This window comes from Protopterus annectens, chromosome 2.part0 (genome assembly GCF_019279795.1).
Source record: "Protopterus annectens isolate FY-2018-M chromosome 2.part0, PAN1.0, whole genome shotgun sequence".
In the NCBI taxonomy this organism is placed as follows: domain Eukaryota; kingdom Metazoa; phylum Chordata; order Ceratodontiformes; family Protopteridae; genus Protopterus; species Protopterus annectens.
Genome location: NC_056728.1, coordinates 736,954,665 through 736,981,748, shown reverse-complemented (window position 1 = coordinate 736,981,748; position 27,084 = coordinate 736,954,665). Strand labels below are relative to the sequence as shown.

General features: G+C 36.7%; 1 protein-coding gene across 2 annotated transcripts in view; it reads right to left on the bottom strand.

Annotated features, from left to right (window-relative positions):
* Nucleotides 1-27,084, bottom strand: part of LOC122793217 (prostaglandin reductase 1-like) — a 660,880-nt gene that overhangs the window by 299,575 nt on the left and 334,221 nt on the right. For both annotated transcript variants that reach the window (XM_044061056.1, XM_044061057.1), the window contains exon 6: nucleotides 8,177-8,294. In XM_044061056.1, coding sequence (XP_043916991.1) covers nucleotides 8,177-8,294 — 118 coding nt within the window. The remainder of the gene's footprint in view (nucleotides 1-8,176; nucleotides 8,295-27,084) is intronic.

The following is a 27,084-nucleotide window of genomic DNA, read 5'->3' as shown; positions in this document are numbered from 1 at the left end:
GAAGGAAAATTCTGCAAGTGGGAATCCATGTATGAGAGGCATTCACATCAAGTCCCTCAGATGTCTGCTTTCTAGAAAAAAAACAAAAACAAAAGAAGTTCTGTCTACTCCAAACAGTTTCTGGAGTAAAGGATAGGCAAGTAGTACACAACCTGACACTGTGTTCATCTGCCCCCCTCCAAAAGAAAGAGTTGGAGTGTTTACATTGAATTTGGTATTCACTACAGTTATCTTTCTGATAGACATAAGAATAGATTTTCCACAAATCTGTATACAAAAAGGAAGAGTCTCCAAATTTACCTGCCTGAAGATGAGGCAGAAGAGGATGACCACCAGTACTACCAGAAGCAAATCTGATGGGTCTGCTTGAGAGTATTGGTCTACTTTAATTAAACGAATGTGGAATCTGTCAAAAATGAATCCGTTGACACATAAACAGCGAAACGTGATAACGTCGAACATGCAAAACCGCAAAATTTAAACATCGAAACCGCAATAGTTGGCCAACCCCACCGCCTGTAACATAGTACCTACACAAACACAACAACAAAAAACACATACATAGACTAACCAAAACTCTACTACTAACCCTAAATTAAAGCACCAAAACCCCACTTGTAACCCTACATTAAACCCCATATACACAACTATCTATGCACTACCCTTAACCCCTCCCTAACCCTAAGGTCCGTAACTACCGCACACTTACCCTACAGAACTATACCCACACAAAGTAAATATTCCACACACATACACTTAACAAAATGCTACACTAAACCTTACATACGTTACCTATCTATGCACTTACCTTAACCCGCACCCTAACCCTAAGGTCCGTAACTATCCCACACTTACCTTATGGAGCTATACCGCAGACGGGCCAACTATGACAATTCGACATTTCCGATTTTGCTATTTAGTGCATTTGACATTTCCGCATTTTGCTGTTTACGTGTCGATGGATACGTATTCGACGGATTCCACTTTCGTTTAAAGTAGACCCTGGGAGTATTAATGGCGAGAAAGTTCTGGGTTTTAGTGCATCAGTACATTCCTCTTATACTAGCACGTCCTGTCAGGTTAATAGCTGATGTCTGGCATGTGAGGAAGGAGCCTGAAGCTTTGCAGACTGGGCAGACATAGTCTATATTTTACATTATGCAATGACTGGTCATTAACATTCAAAAACAAGCACACTGACTGGTCATTGTAAATCGAGTATATACCAATGGAAAAAAAGGCTGGTTGCCCAGAATTTCTTCTATTAATATATGCTACAAAAATATTATTTTTCTTTAATTTAACAAAATAAATAAATAAATAAATAAATAAAATAAACTTACAAAAAATGGAGATTTCAAAAGAATGAGAGAAGTGGCAGAGAAAAATACAAGGATAATCAGGTACGTTATGCAAAACTTGAGAAACGTTCCTGATTATCCTTTTATTTTTCTGTGTCCCATCTCTCCTGTACGTCTGTAGTCCCCAGATTTCATTTTTTAATTAAAAACAAAAAAAGCAACAGAGATCTTCCTTTCTCCTTGGCTTCCTTTACACAGCACTGTACTGCGTAAGCATAGGAACGCAAGTCCCATACGAATGCGGAGCACATCAAGAAAGCCCTGCGATACTGGGGAAAAAAAAGCAGAAGAGCACCTCAGTGCCACTATACAAGGACATTATTTTTAAAAAATTAAGTTAACTTTTTCTTAAATATGGCTGGATTTGGGTAATGCTGATTTACTCATGTTTGGCTTTGACTGGTCACTTGGGCTTCACCCTCATGACCAAACCACACCAACGATGGGTAAATCCAGCACTGACCGCACCCAGCCAAGGGTTACTGCTATATTGTCACTGCTACTACAATAGCGATCTAAACAAGAACATCCTATTAGTCTTTATGTGACAGAATAAATGTAACTATCACTCCATTTGGAGTGGGTCTACATATCCACTCCCTCAATATTTTGAACCACTTTTTATGATCCTTAGATTATTTTACACATTTTAGATCAACTACAGTAAACAGACGCAAATATGTAAATGTAATCTCTGGAGTCTGATTACCTCTGAAATGATGCACCAGCTGCTGGCTTTTTTTTGAAAAATAATAAATAAATAAACAAACAAATAAATAAATTAAAAGGACCATTTCCCAGGAAAACCAATGACTAGGACCAAGGTCTTACCTGCTTGTTCAGGCAGGATGCCATCATCTTAATGTCCAATTTCAGTAGAAAAGGACCAGGTTTTAGGAAGATTTCTCAGACATGAAGTGCTCTAACACAACCCTTAGCCTTTGGAGATTGATAATGAAATGCACTTGCACTGAACTCCAACTGTCCTGGACAATGGGAAATCCAAAATGGGTCCTCCAGTCTTTCTGTGATTCATTCAGAGTCAAGGGAATGAGTTGGCTAAGGGAAGGGAACACTCTGAAAACACACCTAACTATGCTGAAATCCTCTTATTCAGAAATAGGTTCATACATTCATTACTAAACTATCTGCCCTCTTGGGACATTTTAAGCCTAGCCAACTTTCTCATCTCAAAGGTAAGAATCAAACCCTGTACCTTGTGTCTGTGAGGCAGACACCTTAACCATTATGCTAACCACCAACCCCAAAAACATGCAGTGTAGCTTCCTTGGCCGAGAATAAAACTCAGGCCACAGAGGTGAGAGCACTGAATCCAAAACACTAGACCACCAGAGACTCCAGCAATAAGAATCTGAGGCAGAATGTGTGAGAAGGAATGATGAAAGAGTAGCCACTGGCAGCAAACATTCCAGTGCAGGATTCGTGGAGGTACAACATTGGGACAGTGAGAACTACCACTGCCATAAAAACTAGAATGCATAAGAGAAGATGGATTTGAACTATATTCTGTGATTCCACCCAGAAATCCAAAAAGTTGAGGTATTGGACCTTCTCCCACAGAAGGAATGTGCAGTTCTAATTGGAATCTAGAATTGTGTAAGGAAGTGGAATTTGCTAGACAAGAAGCACAGAATGTTTTCATCAGATGCTGGTGACTCATATAAATTGTCCAAAGCAAATTCAGGTTAGAAACATCACCAAAGAATTCCAGGTAGGTATCACCAGTAACCAGTCACTGAAGTAAAGAAACTCCTAAAGGATCTGCCCCAGAGTTTATTCACTTCCCATTGTGAAAACATTTTTAAGGAGCCTAGGAGTGGTGGAAAAACATATCAGAAACTTATACTGAGACAGCCATCCTTGTAAAGTGAAGCATGGGAACCTTCAGTGTACTTCCATATAGTGAAGTATTAGCAAGCATCCACAATGTCCATCAACACCATTCAAAAGTACAGTGCAAACACACATATCAAGCACAAACATTAAGCATGCAAAACTTCACATAACCTTTAGGAAGACTGAAAATGCTTTGCTAAAGAAACTGATGGAACCATCCCAGATGTTTTGTGGACCAGGAAAATAGATTATACATCCTTTCCCCTCTTACCCGTGTGGACCTGGTCTTTACTATCCCACCTGCAAGTAAACACTGAGACTGGTCTCACAAACTGAGGTTCAGAAGTGAAGCTACTTAAATGGATGCTTATTTTATTTCATTTTGTAAACCAGGCTTCTCCTACTAAGCCCAAGTATCCACTCCAGGAAAAACAAGGGGTAAAGTACCACAAATATGGCAACAGTTTATCACAATGTCCTATCAGACTATGCATTAAGTGGCAGGGTTATAGGTCAGCATTTGGAAGCTAGGACTGAACCATGGATCTTAAAGCAGCCATTTTAAATGACTGGTAACTCTTGTGGAACTTCTGTCAATAAAAAGAACTTGGGCAGAGATGTTATTAACGTTTTGGATGGCTTTGCCATCCCTGCAGTGGGAGCTTCAAGAGTGTAGCTTCATTCCCGTTGATGACAGAAAGTGATTTTAGCTAACTTATTTCTTACCTCTCTCAATATTTTAAACATCTTTTTTATGATCCTTACACATTTTAGATGAACCAAAGTAAACAAACAAAATGAATACACTAAAAAAGAAAAAAAAAACACTCTTTAGACTTTTTACCAGCTCTTTATTCTTTTCCCTGGATCATTCCTTTCAATTTTTAACTTCTTTTTTCTATAAATTATACAATCTCTTGTGTAAAAAAAATTTCAAAGCTTTAAATACTCTATTTACAGTAGATGTATTTAACACAGTACAAGTCATGCAAAGTCTGAATAAATAAATTGAAATAGACTAAGACAAAAGCCCACAAGCACACAAACAAAAATGTACACACACATATATATATATATATATATATATATATATATATATATATATATATATATATATGATAAAACTGTCTCCCAACCCTTCTGCGAACAACATTAACATAATCATCTCCTCAAATATTGAAAAACAGTAATATATTTTTATACCAGATGCCAGGGAAAATCCAAAACAGCAATCAAAATGTCATACTCCTAAGAGTCCAAACCCATGTGATATACTCTGCTTAGGTTACTTTTTTATAACCTCTGTTTCGTTTTGTATTATTTTTTTTTTGCTATTGTAAATTATAACTTACTGTTGTCTGCTGACTGTTTTCTGACTGAAAACAGGAATCGAGTGGACAATGATGGCTACAGTTATAAATATAAGTAAATAAAGGAAAACAAATAGATAACAAATGTTCAAAATAGTCAGAACTGGATGAAGGCAGTGGAGGTAACACTGTTTTTATATGGGAAATGTGCCAACTGATGCTGGAGTAGTACAATTCAGAAAGACCGATTTGAACTTTTGATAAAATTACAGGAATGGCACATCTCCCTTAGAGGATACCATTCTCTATTACGCTTAATTCAGAGGTCACAACATACTGAAGGAAGTTAAAAGTATACGAAAAGTACAGTTTAGTGTGGCAGTCCAGTTATGGACTTTGACAGTCTGTTATCACACTGACAACAGAACATCTTTCAGGACCAGCCACAATCAAATAATTATGTAGCTCATTTTATTTGTATAACATGTAAACAACATAAGCAAAATGGCCTTACATGACATATTTAACCTTAGTGCAGGACCATTTTATACTGCGCATGCCTGACTACACTCTGCGAGCAGTCCTTATTTGCTTTTTACAAAACTTTTTTTTTTCAGTATAGTACATCTAGTCAGAATGTAAATTTGTACAACACAATTCTAATTTATTATGGATTAATTTCTGACAAAACGTAAGGCAATATCTGGATCTGAAGTTCATTACAGTAGCACAGTCTCTTACCCAAGTTACAGAGTGAGAAGTTTTGCTTCCGGAAGAAATGGAGCTACTCTCTTGTAGCAATCTCTTACTATCCTCCATCCATAAGGCAAAGAGACTAGGTGGACATAGAAGGACTGATCTAATTTTGCAGGGGAGCTAGACCTTGATGTAGTATGTAAGAGAGGAAAGAAATTTTAACAATGACATTCTGAAAGTTACTTCCCACTGAACTACCATCCAGTGCTGTTTTTTTGTGGGTAAATCAGGCTATTCGAATCATAAACCTAGCCACATCACTCTGCACCATATACCTCAGGCAATTAAAACATTCACTATCTAATTTCACCTAAAAATGCTTTTTTCAACGCTTCTGTGGATCCATAGTGATATTGCTGCTGCTACTTATACCCTTGTTTCACTTGTTGTTTGAAAAAAGAAAGTTACTGTTTTGTTTGCATTTAAGTTATGTGTAACAAATTGCTTACACTACACCCCCTCCTAACCTACACCCTCACAAACTCCCCTTAGATTTTTTTGTTTTCCATTGAATTTTTCAATTATAAACTACAAGGTCAGTTGTCAATCTCCTCTCTGGTCAGCTGGTGAATCTGGGAATCTTGAGGGCTGTTACAACTGCCTCCTCATGTACACACAACCCTCTCCCTCCCAACAAAACAAAACAACACGTGTGACCCATGCAACCATATAGCCAACTGGAGGAGGCTGTCTCTCAACTCCAGTACTAGTAACCAGAAGGAGAAGGGAAAGGAAACCACACAATTCCAGTCTCCACATAGACATACCCCTAGAGAAAACCGACCTCCAAGCAGACACCCCAAGCAACAACCCCCCCAAACAAAAACCGTGCAAACACATAGCTCCAAAGCCAGTGTGTGCAACAGTCAATAACCTTACCCTTAAAACAACACACACACTACGCTTGTAATAGGTGACTTAACATAAACACTCAAGGTCACTCAAGGCAAGTACAAAAATGACTCAGTCATTGTCCCCCTGCTGGTGTGAATGACCTGAGGCGATACTCTGACTACATGAAGAAACATGAGGGCCTGACCTTGAGTAGCATCTTACCTCACCAAGAATGATGCCACAATATGAAGACAAGATGATCGATTTCAACAATTGGCTTAAGTATTGGGTGTCATTCAATTCAAAATGGATGCAATGCTTGTCATGCTCGGATACGACGCCCTGGGCTTTGATTGGCAAGGCAAAGGCTTACCCCCCCCATGGCCTTTTTTTTAGGCCAAGGCAAAAGACAAAACCCACCTCCATCACATCACATAAGAATAGAAACTAAGAGTAATGTTACTCAACGCCAGAAGTCTAAACCCTGCACTGCATGCACTCGAAACTCTCCTTAGCATGGAGGGAACATCGATCATTCAGCAGTAACAGAAACCTTGTTCAAGCCTCCCAAAGAGCAACCAGGTTCTAGGTTATACCATATACCATGGCACTACAGAAACCTCAACCCGGACGAAAACCAGGGGAGTATCATATCCATACCCACACCTCCAGGTTGGTGGCACAAAGGTTCCTAGAATTTATAAACTCAAATGCTATTGAACGTACTGGACCTGATCATCACCAACATGGGGACTCTATGCTCTCCAGACCAGTGTATCCCAAAACTTCTCTAGCAAATTTCACACCTCAAAAAAAACCCGAGGAATCCAATCCTCCAAAGGCAGACGTTCTGTCTGGTGGACCCCAGCCATAAACAAACTATACAATAGAAAAGGAGAAGCTACTACATGATAGAAAATCCCAAAATTGCACAGGACACTAAGGATATAATCACAAGGCTTTCTTTAGTTATGGAACCTGGGTGGAATTCCCAGATATGCTCAGAATTACTCCAAAAAAAAAAAAAAAAAACCAACCCACACACACATTGCCACATCCTAGCAAGGATCATCATGGACCTCATAAATAAAAGATATTGGGGACCCTTTTAAGGGCAGATCCTGCCTCTTAAACCTGGTTGATTTCTTTGAAAACAGCAGGCCATTGCTTAAATATAAACCCCTATGTCACTAGATGGGTTTGCAAACTGGCTCAAGGACAGAACCCACATGGTTAGAATTGCTGGAGCTATGTCAGACACCAAACCAGTTACAGTGGCGCGTCCCACAAGGCTCCTCCTGGGACCCTCTCTTGTTGGAGATGACTGCAAACTGGGCACCATAATTGACTCTCCAGCTGACACAAAGCATCCCCAAAGGGCTCATCAGAAACAGACAACTCAGATCAGAGGAGATCATCGTGCCTCTTTACTCATCCTCATCAGGCCATTGAGCTCTGGCTCGAGAGACTTGAACCGCCAAACACACTCTGGCTAGGCTTATAAATGCCCTAGGGCAGATAGAAGAGCAGTTCTATATTAGGTCATTACAGTGCTTAACAGCAGAGTGGTAGCTTTAGTCCCTTTCCAGACCAACAGATATCCATAAAGCAAAACTGGCTCCACAGTTGTCCACCTGAATGGTAATCTTGCATATATGGCAATGCTTGAACATACTGCTTTATGAATGAACTGAGGAACCTGACTTTTCAATGAGTTTATATTACATTCATAACAAAACCTCTGCACAGATTCAACCACATTGAAAATAAAAGAGCAAGTACTGCAGCTAATGGCATTTTTCTAAATTGTTCCTGCATCATGTTATAATTTAGTAGGGTTCCATTGAAAAAGACATCACATTATACAGAGTTTTTCATAGACTGCATGACTTCACTACAGAAGTTTGAATCCTTACCTTTGAAAACACTTGTAGAGACTTAAAGATAAATTATACAATGTCATAAGTTATCAGCAGAAATTACAGAGCTTCATTTACTAATGATAAACTTTGACTAGTGAATCTAAATAAGAACAAGTGAATTCAGAGATCATGTTACCTTAATTTTACCAATCTGTCCAACCGCTGACCCCACTGCTCCTGCGGCTGCATTAACCAGCAATGTCTCTCCTGCCTTTGGCTGACATATTTCCTGGAGGCCAAAGTAGGCTGTTAAACTGCAAAGAAGTATGTGTATATTAAAAATGTTCATCATGAAAAGAATTGAACATTTGCAGTTGTATACAGCAAACAACAAAATCTGTTTCACACACAAATAAAACTATCAACTATTGGCAAAAACATGGAACTGTAATGAAATGAAATTCTCCTCTGGCAGAATGTATGCTATGCACATTACGTCTTGAAAAGTGTAGTTAAGACTGACTATCTGTGCCTCTATTACCTGCACTGTTCAGAATGTTGTGCTAAAAGAAGAGCCATGATTCAGGGCATGACAGAAGCATGGGGAAAGTAAAGGTAGGACAGCATAAAAATCCATGGGAAAGGAAGAAACTGCAAGTGACATACAGGTCTCTCTAGCAAAGTGGAAGCAGTTATGAAAGGTGAATGGGCCAGAAAATGGATACACTGTGTGCAGCACTTAAGATGGATATGTACACTTTTTGTATGTACTAGTATATGAAAAATAGGGCTCTAAAGCCACATCAGCCATACAGTTAAGACTGAGGGAAGTGCTAACACTTCAACAGCAGTGTACAACCAAAAGAGAGATGACTGCTTATATTCTGCAACCGCTGCACCAGAGTCATTTCCATAGGATACCCTAGGTGAGATGCTACAGATGAGTTCATAGGCATAGTGACTGACAATGGCAAATGAGTAATATTCTGTGATTTGTTTTCTTTACATTGTGTTTTACTTGTATTCTGCTTTTAACTGCATATTAAAACTTCAAAACACACCACAGCTCTGTCTCTTGCGAGTCAGGCAGAATGTTTTCCCCACTCTATCACTGTCATGTTCTTAAACACCACCGTCTTTCTAGTTGCCTGCCTCTTATGTTAATTTGACAATATATGTCATTTCCTCTTTGCTTTCACTGGCTTGTGTGAGTAAGCACAAAATTATCATTTTGTGAAATCACTCCCCTTCAACTATTTACATTTATTGGCCATTCTACTGTATTCCATAGTACCAGAATACAACAGTTATCACCCCCTTTCAATCTATCTTGCTGTTTTAAAAATAGGGAATCTCCACTAAAACTTAATTTTTTAGACTGGTAAAACTTAAGTTACTACTTTCACATCTAACTTCTCTAGTGCACACTGCAGTGTTTACGATAAACCATTTTTTTTCATCTTACCTTTAAGCATCCCTGTGACTAGCACTTGCTCTAATACCTGCTGGAAAGCACCTGCTGGAAAGCACTAGGAAGCCTTAAACTGATACAAGCACTCAACTCTCCTTATTAATAAGGAGAAATTAATCATAGGCACTAAACAGCCTATAATTGCAAAGTACCTTGCTAAGGTAAGGAAAAACAGCTCCTGTACTTTTCAAAAAAAAAGCACCAAACCAGGCATGTCCAAGGGTCAGCTTCCGGTGATTTCTCCTGTCCACTTGGTAAATATGGGCATACTGGGGTAATGCAGCAATTGCCTCATGTACACAGAAAACCATCGTCTCCTACCACCCAACACTACAACCTGTGAGAGATGCACTTACATAGCCAAACTGGAAGCAAAGCTCTCTCCACCCAAGATTGTGCTAGACAGTCAAGAGGAGAATGTTAACACCCGCACTACACCTCAAGCAACACATAGCCCTTCTAAACTTACACCACCAACACCCACACATAGCAACACTAAATCCACATGTGCGGAGGCCCTTAACTGTAACCTGCCCAAGCAACAAGGGACCTCCAAAGCTGAAATGCAAACAAACACCAATCACAACCAAAGTGTCACATAGCTCACAATACCAGTGTGCCACCCAGCAACAGCCTCTAAGGTAAGACAACATGCCTAACACTTTAGTCATAGGTGACTCTATAGTCAGGCACAATGATGTCCCACTCGCCAGGCTGAACAAGGAGAAAATTACAGTCAGCTGTCGGGTGCCAGGATCCGCCACATAACTCATGCACTCAAGTCACTCCACAACAAGTACAAATATGACTCTGTCATTGTCCATGTTGGAGTGAATGACTTGAGATGTACCTCCCTGGACTACATGAAAAGAGACATGGAAGAGCTCTCGGATCATGTGGCCCAGGCAGGTATAACCCTAGCCCTGAGTAGCATCCTGCCTTCGCCCAGAATGATACTACACCTTTCTAAACATACTGGAAAATATTAATATACAACCAAACACCCTAATACTGGGTGATTTCAACTACCCTGCCATTAACTGGGAAAGCTACTCGTGTACCAACACCTTTGCCCAACGGTTCTTGGAATTCATAAATTCCAGTGCCCTGGATCAACTAATCCATAGTCCCACCAGGGGCTATGGATTAGTTGATCCAGGGCACTGGATCAACTAATCCATAGTTCCACCAGGAGCTCCAATATCCTAGACCTGGTCATTACCAACATGGAAAATCGATGCTCCACACCTACAGTTACCCCTTCATGGTCAGGTCAGACCATAAGCAAATCACCCTTAACATCCACATCTCACGCCCTCCCCCCAGTAAGGAAACCTCCATAAAAACTTCTCCAAAACCAACTTCATGCTATTCAAGTCAGAAGTTACAAACTTCATGACACCCATGCAGATGGGAACTGCAAGTTCGACTGCTGAGTCCTACACTAAGGCACTGTACGAGCATATCCACTCATGTATGAATCGTGCCATCCCAAATAGAACCAAGATGCTCTCCTCCAAAAAAAGGAAGCCAATCTTGTGGTCCCCTGCCATAAACAAACTTTACAACAAAAGGAAGAAACTGTTGCAAAAAAGAGGAAAATCCCAGGATGCAAAAAACTCTCTTACCAGCCTCAGTAAGAAGCTGGGATCCCTCATAAAATCGTCAAAAACTAGTTAAGAAAATAAAATTGCCAAAGATTCCAAAGACAACCACAAGGTATTCCATAACTATGTCAAAAATCTAAATGGCAATGCTCAGATCTGCTCTGAGCTACAAGAGAATGGCATTAAATATACTGATCCCAAGGATATTGCCAATATCCTGGCAGATCAATTCAGTGCCAGCTTCACCCCCCTCTCGCCCCCTAAATGGCCCATCTCAATACTGGAAGATTGCCAAATTCCAGGGCTAATGGCCACACAGGTAAAAAACGCACTCTCCAAAGCTAAGAATACAGCATCCATGGGACCAGATGACATCCCAGGCTGTGTACGACATGAACTACAAAATGAACTGGCACTTCTCCCAAGTGTCATGTTTAATCATACCCTCATCTCAGGCTTTGTGCCCACTGAGTGGCGCACAGCTACAGTTATCCCACTCCACAAGGGGAGATCCACCTTGGATCCCAGGAACTACCGCCCCATCAGTCTGATGAGCCTGATCTGCAAGTCCATGGAATGTATTATCATGGAACTTATAAACAAAGACATTAGCAACCTTCAAACATTGGACCCCACCCAGTTTGGGTTCATGAAGGGCCGATCTTGTCTCCTGAACCTGACTGACATCTTCGAATCAGTCTCCAGAGGCATGGACGAGGGTAAGGCAGTCCACAGAGCCTATCTGGACCTCGATAAGGCCTTTAACACCATTCCCCACTCTGGAATCCTAGATAAACTTACTAAGCTGGGCATTAATCCCTACATCACTCGATGAGTTGCCAACTGTCTTACTGATAGAACCCACAATGTAAAAGTAGCTGACTCCAAATCCAGCTCCAGACAAGTGAGAAGTGGAGTACCTCAGGGCTCAGTCCTGGGACCTCTCTTGTTTGACATCTACTTCTCTGAAGTATAGGCCAACACTAAAGGACTCTGGCTAACAAAGTTTGCAGATGACTGCAAACTGGGAGCCATTATTGAATCCCCAAATGATGTGGATACTCTACAAAAGGGCCTTACAGAAACAGATGCTTGGTGCCAGAGCCATGGGCTCAAGCTCAATGCCAAGAAATGTATAGCTATCCCCTTTGAGAAAAAACATGTACCCGTGAATTACTAGATAGGTGGCAGTACACTAAACACCAAAAGCGTGATAAGAAAATTAGGGACACAGGTGGACAGTGGTCTCACCTTCAATAACCATGTCGCCACAACAGTCAGGAAATCCTTCTATGTGGCAAACCTCATCGCTAAGGGCTTTTCATCCAGAAAAAAGGAGGTCATTGTCCCACTGTACTCATCCCTCATTAGACCCATTATAGAATACAACGCCCCATTTGGTATGTACCTCTCAAGACATCTGCAACAACTGGAAAGGCCGCAGAAATACCTCACTAAACGAATCACAGGCCTAAAGCAGATGCCCTATGCTGACCGCCTTAAAAAACTCCAGCTATACTCTGTCACATATCATCTACTCCAAGGCGATCTCTGATTAACATACAAGGCCATGTCAAATCCAGAGCTGTTGGACATGCTACACTTAAAGAAATCCCAATCCCTCAGAGCCAGACACTCCAGGGATCTAAACTTTGTCATCACAATAAACAAAACGTGCTGGAGGGATAGATTCCTGACCCAGAGACTCCCCAGACTCTGATATAGACTGCCCATATATGCCAAGCAGAGCACCTCTTTGGCCCTCTTCAAAAGGAACCTTGATGATTGGATGGGAGAAAGGAAATTCACCCCAGGGATCACATCAGCCGCCCTGCTAGACAGGGGTCCAGGGAAGTAAATAGTGTGAGAAGAAATAGCCAGGGAATTGTTATGGCTAGACTTGTGTAGGCCCAAGGGCTGACAGCCTAGTACCAACCTATGAACCTATTCTTAGCACTATGAAACTTGCAAATTGATTTGTGTAAGCATATGTTATGCAGGCTACTGAATTGTACGTCCCTGGTTAGGACTTTCATTAGGGTAAATCTGCAGTAAATTGTTCATAATGGATACCACAAAATACCTCCTCTGCTCATCAGTACTGTTGTAACTTATTTGAACAAGTTTGTATATCGTGTTTCAAATTTTTACTGTCCGTATTTACTGATTCACTGTGTTATCTGACCTGATCCGTTATGTATTGGAGGGCGATTTGTGGTTTATAGGCAGTTTCCCTGTTACTGACCTGACATGCTGTCAAAAGATATTTCTTCTGAGGGATTCGGAACTATTGGGGACTTGCTTAGACCTGGACAAGGTAATATTCCAGTTGGTGGTGAACAACACGGTACAGTTGAATTGAAGGACTGGTTACAGGTCAGTTTTTCAAAAAATTTTAAGGACAAAACAGTGAAACCTGGCCCCATTGGAGTGTCTTACAGCAATACATTAATACAGTTACAGAAATTACTGTATAAATTCAAGAGCTTGGACATTGAGAATACTTACTTAAAAGAGTGTATTAGTGAAGGCATTGTGCCTAAGGGATTGAAATTGTATAGATATCTTAATAATGTTATTGCGGGTAGCACATTTCACAAAAACTTGGTAGATGTCTTCAATAAATGTGGGCTAGAAATTCTTAAATGCATTATAAATGAAAATGTGAGACTGAAAGATGAATTATTAAGGGACATTGAGATGTTGAATGAAAGTTTAAAGGATGAAAAACACCACACGAATGAAACGATAAACCAACGCAAATGCAATGTTCAAGCAGAAATCCAGGAATGAACCACCATAAAATTAGCCAACAAAATTTATTCACGAAGCAATCACAAAGAAAATAAATGGTTAGCTCTTTCGTATAGATGAATGTTATACTTCATCAGACATTATTTTACAATTCTCCACACCTTAAAAACACTCTCAGTCATGATGTCATTTCCTGTCATAAGTTAATTAACAAAATATACTCCACTCCAGCTCCTAGAAATATTCAGCGTCTTCACAGCAAACCAATGCAGGCAGTACTTAAAGCATAAAAATCCTTTATTCACACTTAAACAAGTTAAGCGCTTTCATCACCAAGTGACTTCTTCAGAACACTTACAATAGTAAAATACACATCCCTTTATACTCAGTAAAGGTCACATGATAGTAATTACAAACATTTAACCTCCTAAATTAAATAATTACTTATGTTAATTAAAACCTGCTCCTTAATAGTACTGACTGCTACATACTGCTAAGAACACCCTTAACCATCAATACATATACTTTTTATATACATTAATATTACTAAAAAGTACTAATCATTTAACCTATTCTATGCTTCAACATAAAAATACATGTGCATGTAATACATAAGTATAAAATATACCTAATTTATAAACATTTATACAATACACTATCCTAACTTTTAAAAAAACTTTTACTCTGCCCACTTATCTAACTCCTCCTTTGCCACAACTATCGTACCATGCTGCATTAATTACTGCACTCCACTTTACCTAGATGTTACTACCTACAGTTGTCCAAAATGGGTTTAATAGATATGTGGTCATTAATTCCCGGGTATACTGAAGCATTTAATTTTATTTGCCACCTTACCTCCTTGTCACTCACAGCCTTTTTCAGGTCACCCCCTCTTACTTTTTCCTCAACCACTTCCAGAATTCCAAATTTGAATGAGGAACAGCCCGCACTATTTTTTATGTGCCTCCAAAGGGCATTATTTTCGTCATTCTTCCTTATACTATAATTGTGGTCGTAAATTCTATTCCTCAAACATCGAATAGTTTTTCCCACATAATAGCAGGGGCACTGGGAGCAACAAGCCAGGTACACTAAATTCTTGATCCTACAATTTCCTTTGGCAAAAGTAATTTTGACTTTATTATAATTCATTAATACGATGTCTTTTCCTTCAAATATGTAATGACATTGCTGGCAAGTCCCGCATTTCTTGGTTCCCCCCTTGTTTCCTTCCTTATTTACCTTTACCTTTCTCTCCAATAACCCTTTCAAGTTGAAACCATTTTTATGTACAAAATTTGGTCCGGTCCCTACTATCCTAGATATTTCACTATCAGCTTTTAATACTGTCCAATTTCTTTGTATGATATCCTTTATATCCCTACTATGAATTGAATACTGAAGGACACAAGCCTTCTTGAACTTATTGTCCATCCCTCCTACATTTGGGTCCCTATTACCTACATTTAAATTATCGGACCCTACTCCTAAAAGTGGCTTGTATTTTCTTCCCCATTCCTTCCCTACATACTCACTGGCATCATTAACCATGTACTCAGGATACCCCCTTTCCATAAAATATTTTTTTACCCTCTCAAGTTCTTCCTTCAAGTCATTTCGATTGGAGGTCATCCACGCTACCCTGATACATTGCCCCTTTATGATGTTCCTTTTTTGAACCCGAGGGTGATTGCTCGAAAAATGCAAGTAATTGTTACTAAAGGTTTCCTTCCTGTATATGTTCGACTTGAATTCCCCGTTTACCATTGTGATCCTCACATCTAGATATGGAATAGTGGTCCTGTTCTTGTTAAATGTGAACTTAAAGTTCTTACTACAGGTATTGAGATATACACAAAACTGTTCTAACTCATCATTACTTCCCTTCCATAATACAAAGATGTCATCCAAGAAACGTAGGTAGCAGCTCATAAGCTTGTACCATTCTGACTCAAAAATATGTTGTTTTTCCCAATCATATACTACGAGGTTTGCATATATGGGGCCCCATAGCTACCCCCTTAACCTGTTGATGGTACTCCCCCTCGTAGAAAATGTAATTGTGGGCCAAAACTGTCTCCATATACTCAAGCGCCAGTATACTCCTGTCTCCAGTCACTACCCCTAGACTTTGTATACTCTCATGGAACCTCTGTAACCCTTCCTCCTTAGGTATATTAGAAAAGAGGTCTATGACATCTATAGTAACTAACCAGTTGACTCCTTTGGCCAGTCCCGGGTTTAACCTCCCTAGAAAATCCCAAGAATCACTTACCAAATGGGGTATTTTCTTTAATGATGGTTTAAGCCATTTGTCAATGACCTTCCCAAAAGGGAAGGTTTTGCTCTGACTGCCAGAAATTATAGGCCTAAAGGGGGGATCTTGTATGTCCTTGTGGACTTTTGGAATACCGACAATGGTTCCTATTATAGGATTCTCACCTTTCAAAAACTTATACTGGTCCATATCTATTCTTTCCTCGATCAATAGATCTTCCAACATCATATCTACTTTATGATATCCTATATGTACCTCATTTCTAGAGGATATCACATATTTGCCAGATTTCAATAACAGGTCCATTATCTTATTTTTGTAATCATTAGCTGGAAAAAGTACAGCCCCTCCCCCCTTATCCGGTTTCATAATCCGTATATTCCTGTCCTCCTGTAATTCTTTCAAGGTAGCATGCTCTTCCTTAGTTAGATTAAATCTCTTCATAGTGTGACTCTTTTTACTATAATTGTATATATCATGTATTACCAGTTTCTCAAACGTGTCCAATAACTTATCAAGGGGTGGTGTATATGTACTTGCAATTTTAAACTCTTTATGTACCTGCTCCTTCCCGTCATATTTCACACTTAAATTCAATTTTCTCACAAATTTCTTTACATCCACAATACTGTCCACTGTGTTGAATGGTACATGGGGTATATATTTCATCCCCTTACTAAGAAGTGTGAAATGTTCCTTCCTTAGTTCAACATCTGTGTAATTGTAGATGTAAAAATTCTCAAATGAACTAACAATTTCATTCACCTTAACTATTTTTGGGACACTACCAAGGGACTACCTCTCTTCACCTTCTCCTCTCCCCTCCATGCGTCCATCTCTTCCTTGATTGTACATCCTTCGTTCCCCCTCCATTTCCATTCCATCTTCTAAAAAATCCCTATGATTAGGTTGATTAAATTGATTGTAAGAATCATTATTTTCATAATTCTTATACCTATTTTGTTTCTGAGGCCGATAGATATTTCTATTACTAAAGTGTCTTCCATAGACCCCCTTCCCCTTGTCGTTATTGTGTTTTTCAAATCCATCATTGTGTGCATTACTTGGTACTTCTTTTTTCTCCCGCTTGTGCCCCCATATATGCAAACCTCGTAGTATATGATTGGGAAAAACAACATATTTTTGAGTCAGAATGGTACAAGCTTATGAGCTGCTACTTTGTATTATGGAAGGGAAGTAATGATGAGTTAGAACAGTTTTGTGTATATCTCAATACCTGTAGTAAGAACTTTAAGTTCACATTTAACAAGAACAGGACCACTATTCCATATCTAGATGTGAGGATCACAATGGTAAGCAGAATTCAAGTCGAACATATAATACAGGAAGAAACCTTTAGTGCATTTTGCTTTTTTTTTTTCGGGTTCAAAAAGGAACATCATAAAGGGGCAATGTATCAGGGTAGCCGGCGATGACCTCAATAAAATGACTTGAAGGAAGAACTTGAGAGGGTAAAAAATATTTTATGGAAAGGGGTATCCTGAGTACATGGTTAATGATGCCAGTGAGTATGTAGGGAAGGAATGGGAAGAAAATACAACCACTTTTTTAGGAGTAGCCGATAAAAATTTTGTATGTAGGTAATAGGGACCCAAATGTAGACAAATAAGTTCAAGAAGGCTTGTGTCCTTCAGTATTCAATTCATAGTAGGGATATAAAGGATATCATACAAAGAAATTGGACAGTATTAAAAGCTGATAGTGAAATATCTAGGATAGTAGGGACCGGACCAAATTTTGTACATAAAAATGGTTTCAACTTGAAAGGGTTATTGGAGAGAAAGGTAAAGGTAAATAAGGAAGGAAACAAGGGGGGAACCAAGAAATAATGTCATTACATATTTGAAGGAAAAGACATCGTATTAATGAATTATAATAAAGTCAAAATTACTTTTGCCAAAGGAAATTGTAGGACCAAGAATTTAGTGTACCTGGCTTGTTGCTCCCAGTGCCCCTGCTACTATGTGGGAAAAACTATTCGATGTTTGAGGAATAGAATTTACGACCACAATTATAGTATAAGGAAGAATGACGAAAATAATGCCCTTTGGAGGCACATAAAAAATAGTGCGGGCTGTTCCTCATTCAAATTTGGAATTCTGGAAGTGGTTGAGGAAAAAGTAAGAGGGGGTGACCTGAAAAAGGCTGTGAGTGACAAGGAGGTAAGGTGGCAAATAAAATTAAATGCTTCAGTATAATTAATGACCACATATCTATTAAACCCATTTTGGACAACTGTAGGTAGTAACATCTAGGTAAAGTGGAGTGCAGTAATTAATGCAGCATGGTACGATAGTTGTGGCAAAGGAGGAGTTAGATAAGTGGGCAGTTTTAAAAGTTAGGATAGTGTATTGTATAAATGTTTATAAATTAGGTATATTTTATACTTATGTATTACATGCACATGTATTTTATGTTGAAGCATAGAATAGGTTAAATGATTAGTACTTTTAGTAATATTAATGTATATAAAAAGTATATGTATTGATGGTTAAGGGTGTTCTTAGCAGTATGTAGCAGTCAGTACTATTAAGGAGCAGGTTTTAATTAACATAAGTAATTATTTAATTTAATTAAATGTTTGTAATTACTATCATGTGACCTTTACTGAGTATAAAGGGATGTATTTTACTATTGTAAGTGTTCTGAAGAAGTCACTTGGTGTGAATAAAGGATTTTTATGCTTTAAGTACTGCCTGCATTGGTTTGCTGTGAAGACGCTGAATATTTCTAGGAGCTGGAGTGGAGTATTATTTGTTATTTGTGGACTGTTCCTGGTTTGTACTCTTTAATTAACAAAATATATGCGATCTAAAATGGACATTTAAAAAGACAAATTTAAAAAGACAATGCCATAATCATGCTAAATTATTCCATTAAATTACAATAAATACCAAGCTTTATAAAAAGTATATATGTAACAATCAACTTATAAAAAACAAATATTCACATGTATCAAATGCCACTAAAACATACTAAAAGTTACATATTATAATACATATAATACATATAATGAAATAAGTATATATTCAATGTATTAAATAGGTTAAATATGGAAGCATATAGTAAATAAATAATTGTAAATACATACTACTAAAGTTCCTATATCTATACGCTGAATATCTAAATATTCAACTATTTCCACTAATTTTATTTCTTTTAAGCGCCTTCAGCTTAAGAATTGGGGCTATGGAACTACGTTCGTTAATTCCTGGCCAACTATCTGCTTGTAGTCTTTCTTGCCATTCCAATTATTTTAATTCTAAAAGCAAGCCCCATGGTTTCTTATCATCCATATCTACATGACCTATAATAGTATAAATAAACTGGTGTCCAGGATGACTAATGGAATGTTTGGCTAAAGCATTATTTAAGTTAGATTTCCTAATTGCATATTCAGGCTCATATATTTGTTGGGAAAATTTCCTTTCTGTTTTCCCTATATAATAAGCTGAGCATGACTTACATGTACCTAAATATACTACAGCCTTAGATTCACAGTTGTATTTTCCTTTTGTAACATATTTTCTCCCTCTTATAGTAAACATCATATTAACTTGCATTTTATGGCACCATTTACAAAACCCACATTTTTTCATGCCATGCATACTGTTGTCTTTATGTCCTTCTTTATATTTTAAAAGATCTTTCAAATTCTTACCCCTCTTGTTCACTATAAGTGGTTTTACACCAAATAAATTCCTAAAATCTTCCTCTTCACTTAAAACTATCCCATTTTTCTCAAAAATCCATCTTAATAGACTAAAATCCTCACTATATGTTATAAGTAATGCTTCTGAAAACCTATTTGTGTTATCGCCTGAAATACTAACTATATCTTGTGAAATATTAATGTCTAAAACTCTATTTTCCACTTAGTATTCTTCTATTTCATTAGTGTGGTGGATATTATTTAGAATGGGTTTAAAATAGGCACTCTCCCTTTTCCTTCTTACTACTTCTATAATATCGTCTACAACAGTACTGGGGTATGCCCTAGCATGAAGCATACTTCGTAAATTGGTACATTCATCTAGAAAGTCTTTCTGTTTAGTAATCATTCATGCAGCTCTAACAACTTGCCCTTTTATGACTGATTTTTTCTGATGTTGGGGATGTGAGCTGCTATAATGTAATAAGCTATTTGAATACGTCTCCTTTCTGTATATCTGGGCTATATACCTTTCTTCTCCATATTCTTTACTTAACTTAATATCTAAATATTCCATATGATCACAACTGACCTTCCATGTAAACTTTAAAAATGTTGTTGTACTGTTTATATACGTCAAAAATTTATCTAACATCTCAATGGTGCCTCTCCATATAATGCCAATGTCATCCTGGAATCTATGGTAAAATTTAATACATTCATAAAATCTACTACTAAATACATATTTCCTTTCCCAATAGGTAATGACAATATTGGCATAAGCCCCCCCACATGATGATCCCATCACAATATCTCTTCTTTGTAAATAATACATGCCATTAAATGTAATATAATTATTATTCAATACTATCTCTAATAACTCTATTAATAAGTTAATTTTATCCTGATGCATATTATAGTTCACTAACATTTCACTGGTCCATTCTACACCTTTATCTTGTGGAATGACAGTGTATAAATCACATACATCAATTGTAACTAATATATCATTACAGTTATATTCTGTGTCATTCATATGTTGCAGAAAGGACCAGGAATCTTTACAAATTTGTTTCTCATTCTTAAGGATATGTTTAATTTCAAAATCTATATATTTAGCAATAACTGGGGTAATGGAATCCCTCCCATCAACTTGGGGGCACATTGGGGTGTTATAAATGGATTTGTGTATTTTTGGCGTTCCAAAAAACACTGGGACTCTTGCAGGTGAAACATTTAAGTAGTTGTACATCTCAATACTAATACGTCTATCAATAAACATGTCATTTAATTGCACATATATTTTCTTATACGCTCCATTCACTTCATTCAGTGAAACTTTCTGATAGGTTGCTGTATCTAAAATTTCTTGTAATCTCCTATTATAATCTTGTATATCCATAATATCTGCACCTCCTCCTTTATCTGGTTTCATAATACGTACATTTTCTTTTTTCAATTGGACTAATAACTTTTGTTCATCAATACTAAGATTATTCCCTCCTTTCTTTCTGTCATTATATTTATGTAAATTTTTAAGATCTATTTTCACACATTTTTTCGTATGCTACCAGCCTAGGATGGAGGGGTGGGTTATATGTACTACTAATATTAAACATATTGGTATCCCTTAGTATGTTACTCTGATATAATAATTTTAAATTTATTTTCCTGAGATATATTTTCAAATCTAAAATGGTATTCATAAAATTACTATGAGCTGATGGAACAAATGTCATTCCTTTACCCAACAAATCTGCAGTCCTACAATCAATAGAAACACATGAAAAATTATATACTTTAAAGTCTTCATTTTGATTAAGCACAACTGTACAGCTATTAGAATTATCAACATATGAATCAACAATGTCATTAAGAATATTCAGTTCAGCTTCTTGAATGTTCAAGTCCTCCATTGTTTGGTTTTGGGTCTTGCCCCTTGAAACCCCGTGGATTGTTGATGTCCAAAATAATGAGGGTTGTTTCTATTTTTAAGTCTTTCCGACCGCCTCAAAGCTGTATAGTTTTGATCATATGTCTCCTAATTATTGTCATTGCCATTGTAATTCCATGTTTCATCTCTCACATCTCTGCTTGTATTGTTATTAACAAGTGAATTTCAATTTTGAGACAAAGGGTACGCAATACCATTAGCATACTCTTGAATGTCTCTCTCAAGCTTATTTCTTTTCCCTCTCTTTAGCTGGTCAATGTGTTGTTCTACACTTTTATAAATATGAAGATGTTCATACTGAAACTGCTGATATTGACTGTCTTCTCTGATAATTTTATCTAATACTGCAAGTTCTTTACTTAATTCGTCTATTTCTTTCTGATTGTATTTCACTAATAACTCTAAAAGTTCATATCCCAATCTGTCAAAGAGTTGAAGTAAGTCTATGTGCAAAGTGGAGTTTTTCTTTAATCCAGTTGGAAAACGCCACATTAGCAACCCTTTCGGGAAGACTTTAACTCTCATACATTCACTCAGATATAAGTTCTCCAGTTGCAACTTTTTGCAACGCATTAGTTTACTGTCAAAATCAGAAAGCTTACCATTCCGTGTTTCATCTATATGCTGAGCACTTCTAAACGAGAACGCTGAGGTAAGCCATTCATTAAGGGTCGGTACATAATAGACTAAAATCCTCACTATATGGTATAAGTAATGCTTCTAAAAACCTATTTGTGTTATCCTCTGAAATACTAACTATATCTTGTGAAATATTAATGTCTAAAACTCTATTTTCCACTTCAAATTCTTCTATTTCATTAGTGTGACGGATATTATTTAGAATGGGTTTAAAATAGCCACTCTCCCTTTTCCTTCTTACTTCTTCTATAATATCGTCTTTTTAAATTTGTCATTTTAAATGTCCATTTCAGATCTCATATATTTTGTTAATTAACTTATGACAGGAAATGACAACATGACTGAGAGTTTTTTTAAGGTGTGGAGAATTGTAAAAGAATGTCTGATGAAGTATAACATTCATTTATACTAAAAAGCGCTAACCATTTATTTTCTTTGTGATTGCTTCGTCAATAAATTTTGCTGGCTGAGTTTATAGTGGTTCTTTCCTGGATTTCTGCTTGAACGTTGCATTTGTGTTGGTTTAAAGTTTAAAGGATGATTTAATTTTTACCATCCCTTCAGAAAGGGAAAAATATGACAATATTACTAATGAAATTGATGGGCAGTGTGATGAATTAGTTAAAAGAAAAATTAAAAAATTAGAAAGGGATCTTAATGACTATAAGAATGATGTAAGTTATCCACCACCCAAGAATAGTATTAGGTCTTGGAAGTGGGGGGGATAAAGAAGAAAGAGGAACTATGAATAATAACAACAATAATATGAAATATGGTGAACATGCCCAAATAGGTGAAGAAGTTACTGATTTAGACGATGTAACAGAGTATCCACCCCTACGAAGATCCGAAAGGATCAGAAACAGAGAGGAACAATATCAGTATCAAAATTCACATTTTCGGGGGATGGGAAGAAGGGGAGGGGGAGGTAATAATGAATGACAAACCTACCCACCCTGACTAAGACACTGACATTATTAGGCAGGATGTTCTAAATCCTTTTAAATACACAAGGGCTGGTTTTACTATATATAATTTTAGTAATGTGGTTTTAAGAAAGGAACACTTTTCCCTTTTATCAAAGGGTATTAAATTTATTTCAAACAGAAGGTTAGACCTGGCAGAAATATTAATGGACATAAAAATGTTCATGAGGAAAGTTAATTTTCAAGTATTTTTTAACCAGTTTAAAACATACAACAACTCGATTTTTAATAAGGAAAAGCATATTTAATCCTCCACTCCACCCTCAAATTAAAAATTTGGAAAATGTGATAGAAAAGGAAATAAGGAATAATTATGTCAAAGTCAAATATAGACAGAACATGGCTTCAGAGGACAGGAATGTTATACAAGAACTAAGGAATGACCCAACAATAAGAGTAATGAAACCTGACAAGGGTGGGGGGGGTCTGTTCTAACGGACACATTGACCTATGATATTGAGAGGGTGGCCTAATGGTTAAGGTGTTTGCCTTACAAACACAAAGTGCAGGGTTTGATTCTCACAAGGGATAATTGGCTAGGCTTAAAATGGCTCGCAAGGGCAGTTAGCCTAGTACTAATCTATGAATCTATGAATGAGGCCAAGATGAATGAAATGTTAAGGGACATTGACAAATACGTATGAGTGTCTAGGAATGAGGTCAACATTTCCTATAAGAGGATAGACATGGCCTTGGAAGACCTGGCAATTAAAGGCCTTATTGATCAGAAAACCTTAACATTTTTAAAAGTTGAGAAGCCACAGATTCCTACCATCTTTGGCATCCCAAAAATATACAAGAATGAGAAGGATCCACCACTAAGGTTAATAGTTTTAGCTGATGGTTCAAAAACGATGCCTCTAGCCAAATTGGTTGACACCAAACTTAAACCTTTGTGGCTAAAGAGACAAACTATACTAAGGGATTCATGGGACCTGTTAATAAGTCTTAAACAGGAATTATTCAATGTGAACCATGTGTTTTTGACTATTGATATTATAGATTTATTTTCCTGTATACCTCACCAACAAGAATTAACATTATTAGAAGAAATTATTTATGAGGATGGAACTTTGACAAATGATAAATGTTCTTTAATTTTACAGTTGGCTGAATTTGTTTTAAGGTATAATTACATTTATTTTAATGGAGAATTTTTCCATCAAATAAAAGGAGTGGTGATGGGAACAACAGCGCACCTACATATGTGAATTTGGTTTTAGCCAAATGGGAGGAAAAGTATGTCTTATGTTCTCAGTATAAACACTGTTGGAGTCTTTATAAAAGATTCCTTGATGACATATATATCTCATGGACTGGGTTAGAACAGGATGTACTTGCCTTTATTGGATTTTTAAAAACGAGTACTGATATTTTAAAATTTACATTCAATTACTCCCAAGTTGCAATATCTAGATGGTGAAATCTATAATGAAAATAATGTCTATTCTTCTAGAATTTATAGGAAAAACACATACTGTAATTCATTCCTACACTTCAATAGTGCCCATCCTTTCCATTATAAGGAAAGTATAGTAAAGGGCCAGTTCATTAGATCTTGCTGCATGACTTCAAAAGATCAAGATTATTTAGATGAACTGGTCTTCCTCAAACAGATGTTTAAAGAAATAGGTTACCCAGATAGCCTTCTGATGATAGCAGAAGTGGAGGTTATTAATGAGAGAGGGGGGAGATACAGACCTATTTTAGGTCAAGGTGTTGACGTAACACTATTGAAAGACAAATGAACTAGATAACCACAGGAAAGTAGTCTAAAAACAAAACAACGCTACCAAATCGCTTAATGTCAGAAAACCACAACACACTTTGTCATTAGCTTTTATCCACTTTAATGATCGTGAACTTCATCAGAATGATCATCTGCCCCATCAAACTTCTTTTTATTACTTATTACATAGTCACATGTTACAAATCAATTAACATTTAAAATGGCAATACTAAAAAATTAATTAATACATAAAACACATCTATATGTGCGTTAGTATACATGTGTATATGTATATATATATATATATATATATATATATATATATATATATATATATATATATATATATATATATATACAATTAATAAACTTTAAAAGTTTTTGTCCCATGTTAAAAAAATAAACATAGTAGGGACTACATTAATTGTAAAAAACACTTCAAATTGACTACTTCATTTAAACCTGGTTTCATGTCACCCCCCAACATAATCTGCCAAACACTTTCTTTACATTCTAATCTAGTTTTAACATCACCAGAAAATTCTTCATTGTCTATATTGTCAAGAACAGAAAATATAAGCTTTTTGAAAGATAGTAATGGCCAGTTGGGAAAACAGTTTTTTAGTAAATAACAATATGATGAAAAATGTAATTTTATATCGCCGTTATATTGATGATTTGTTTTTCATATGGAGAGGAGATTACGAGACGTTTGTCAAATTTGTATGTGAATTGAATGTCTCAACCAATTTTTTTTAAATTTACAATAACAGGATTTGGTAGAGAACTGAACTTTTTAGATTTGCATTTATCTTATGATTCAAACGTTGGTTGCTTGGTCAGTAGTGTTTATAGGAAAGAAGTTTTTGCCAATCAATATCTGCATTATGACAGTTTACACCCTAAACACACTAAGAAAGGAGTTGTCAAGGGACAAATGATTAGACTTAGACTTACGTCAGATGACATAACATTCACTAAAGAATTAGAGATTTTAATAAGTTTTTTTCTGAAAAGAGAATATGAGTTGAGATGGCTTAAAATAATTGAAAATGAAGTTTTTTTGAGAAACACTAAGGCAGAACCAATTTTAAGAAACAACAGTCATTGTATGCATTCAAGTGTTATGAGTCATGGTACCACAGAAGAACAGAGGGTAGTGCAATACAATTGTTCTTTTCCCTTGCCCATCACGAATGAGATGGGACTAATTAGGAATCTAATAAGTGAGAACTGGAAAATATTGTTAGGAAACAAGGATTTTGTTAAAGTTATTGGTTCTCATTCTACTTTCACTTACAAAAAAGTTTGCAATTTAAAAAGTATTTTTGAAAGTGGAAATACAGGGTTAGGTTCTAATAGGAAGCAGATTGTGCAAAAAAGGGAACTTTTGCTTGTTACAAATGTAGACAATGTAGATTCATCAGTAATTCATCTTCTATTTATTTTAAACATATAAATAGAACGGTTTGGACAAAAAATGTTTTTGACTGTAACAGCAGTATGCTAGTATATGTGGCACAGTGCCTTACATGCACAAGTTTTTATATAGGGAAAACCACAAGATGTTTTAAAAGAAGAATATATGAACATCAGTTAGCCATAAAGAATGGAGAAGAAAAAAAATGCACTAGCTAGACATTCAAAAGAATGTAGATCTTTCAAAAAGTTTATATTTTCTGTTCTTAACAACATAGACAATGAAGAATTTCCTGGTGATGTTAAAACTAGATTAGAATGTAAAGAAAGCGTTTGGCAGATTAGGTTGGAGGGTGACATGAAACCAGGTTTAAATGAAGTAGTCAATTTGAAGTGTTTTTTACAATTAATGTAGTCCCTACTAGGTTTATTTTTTTAACATGGGACAAAAACTTTTAAAGTTTATTAATTGTATATAGATATATATATATATATATATATATATATATATATATATATATATATATATATATATATATATACATACACATGTATGCTAACACACATATAGATGTGTTTTATGTATTAATT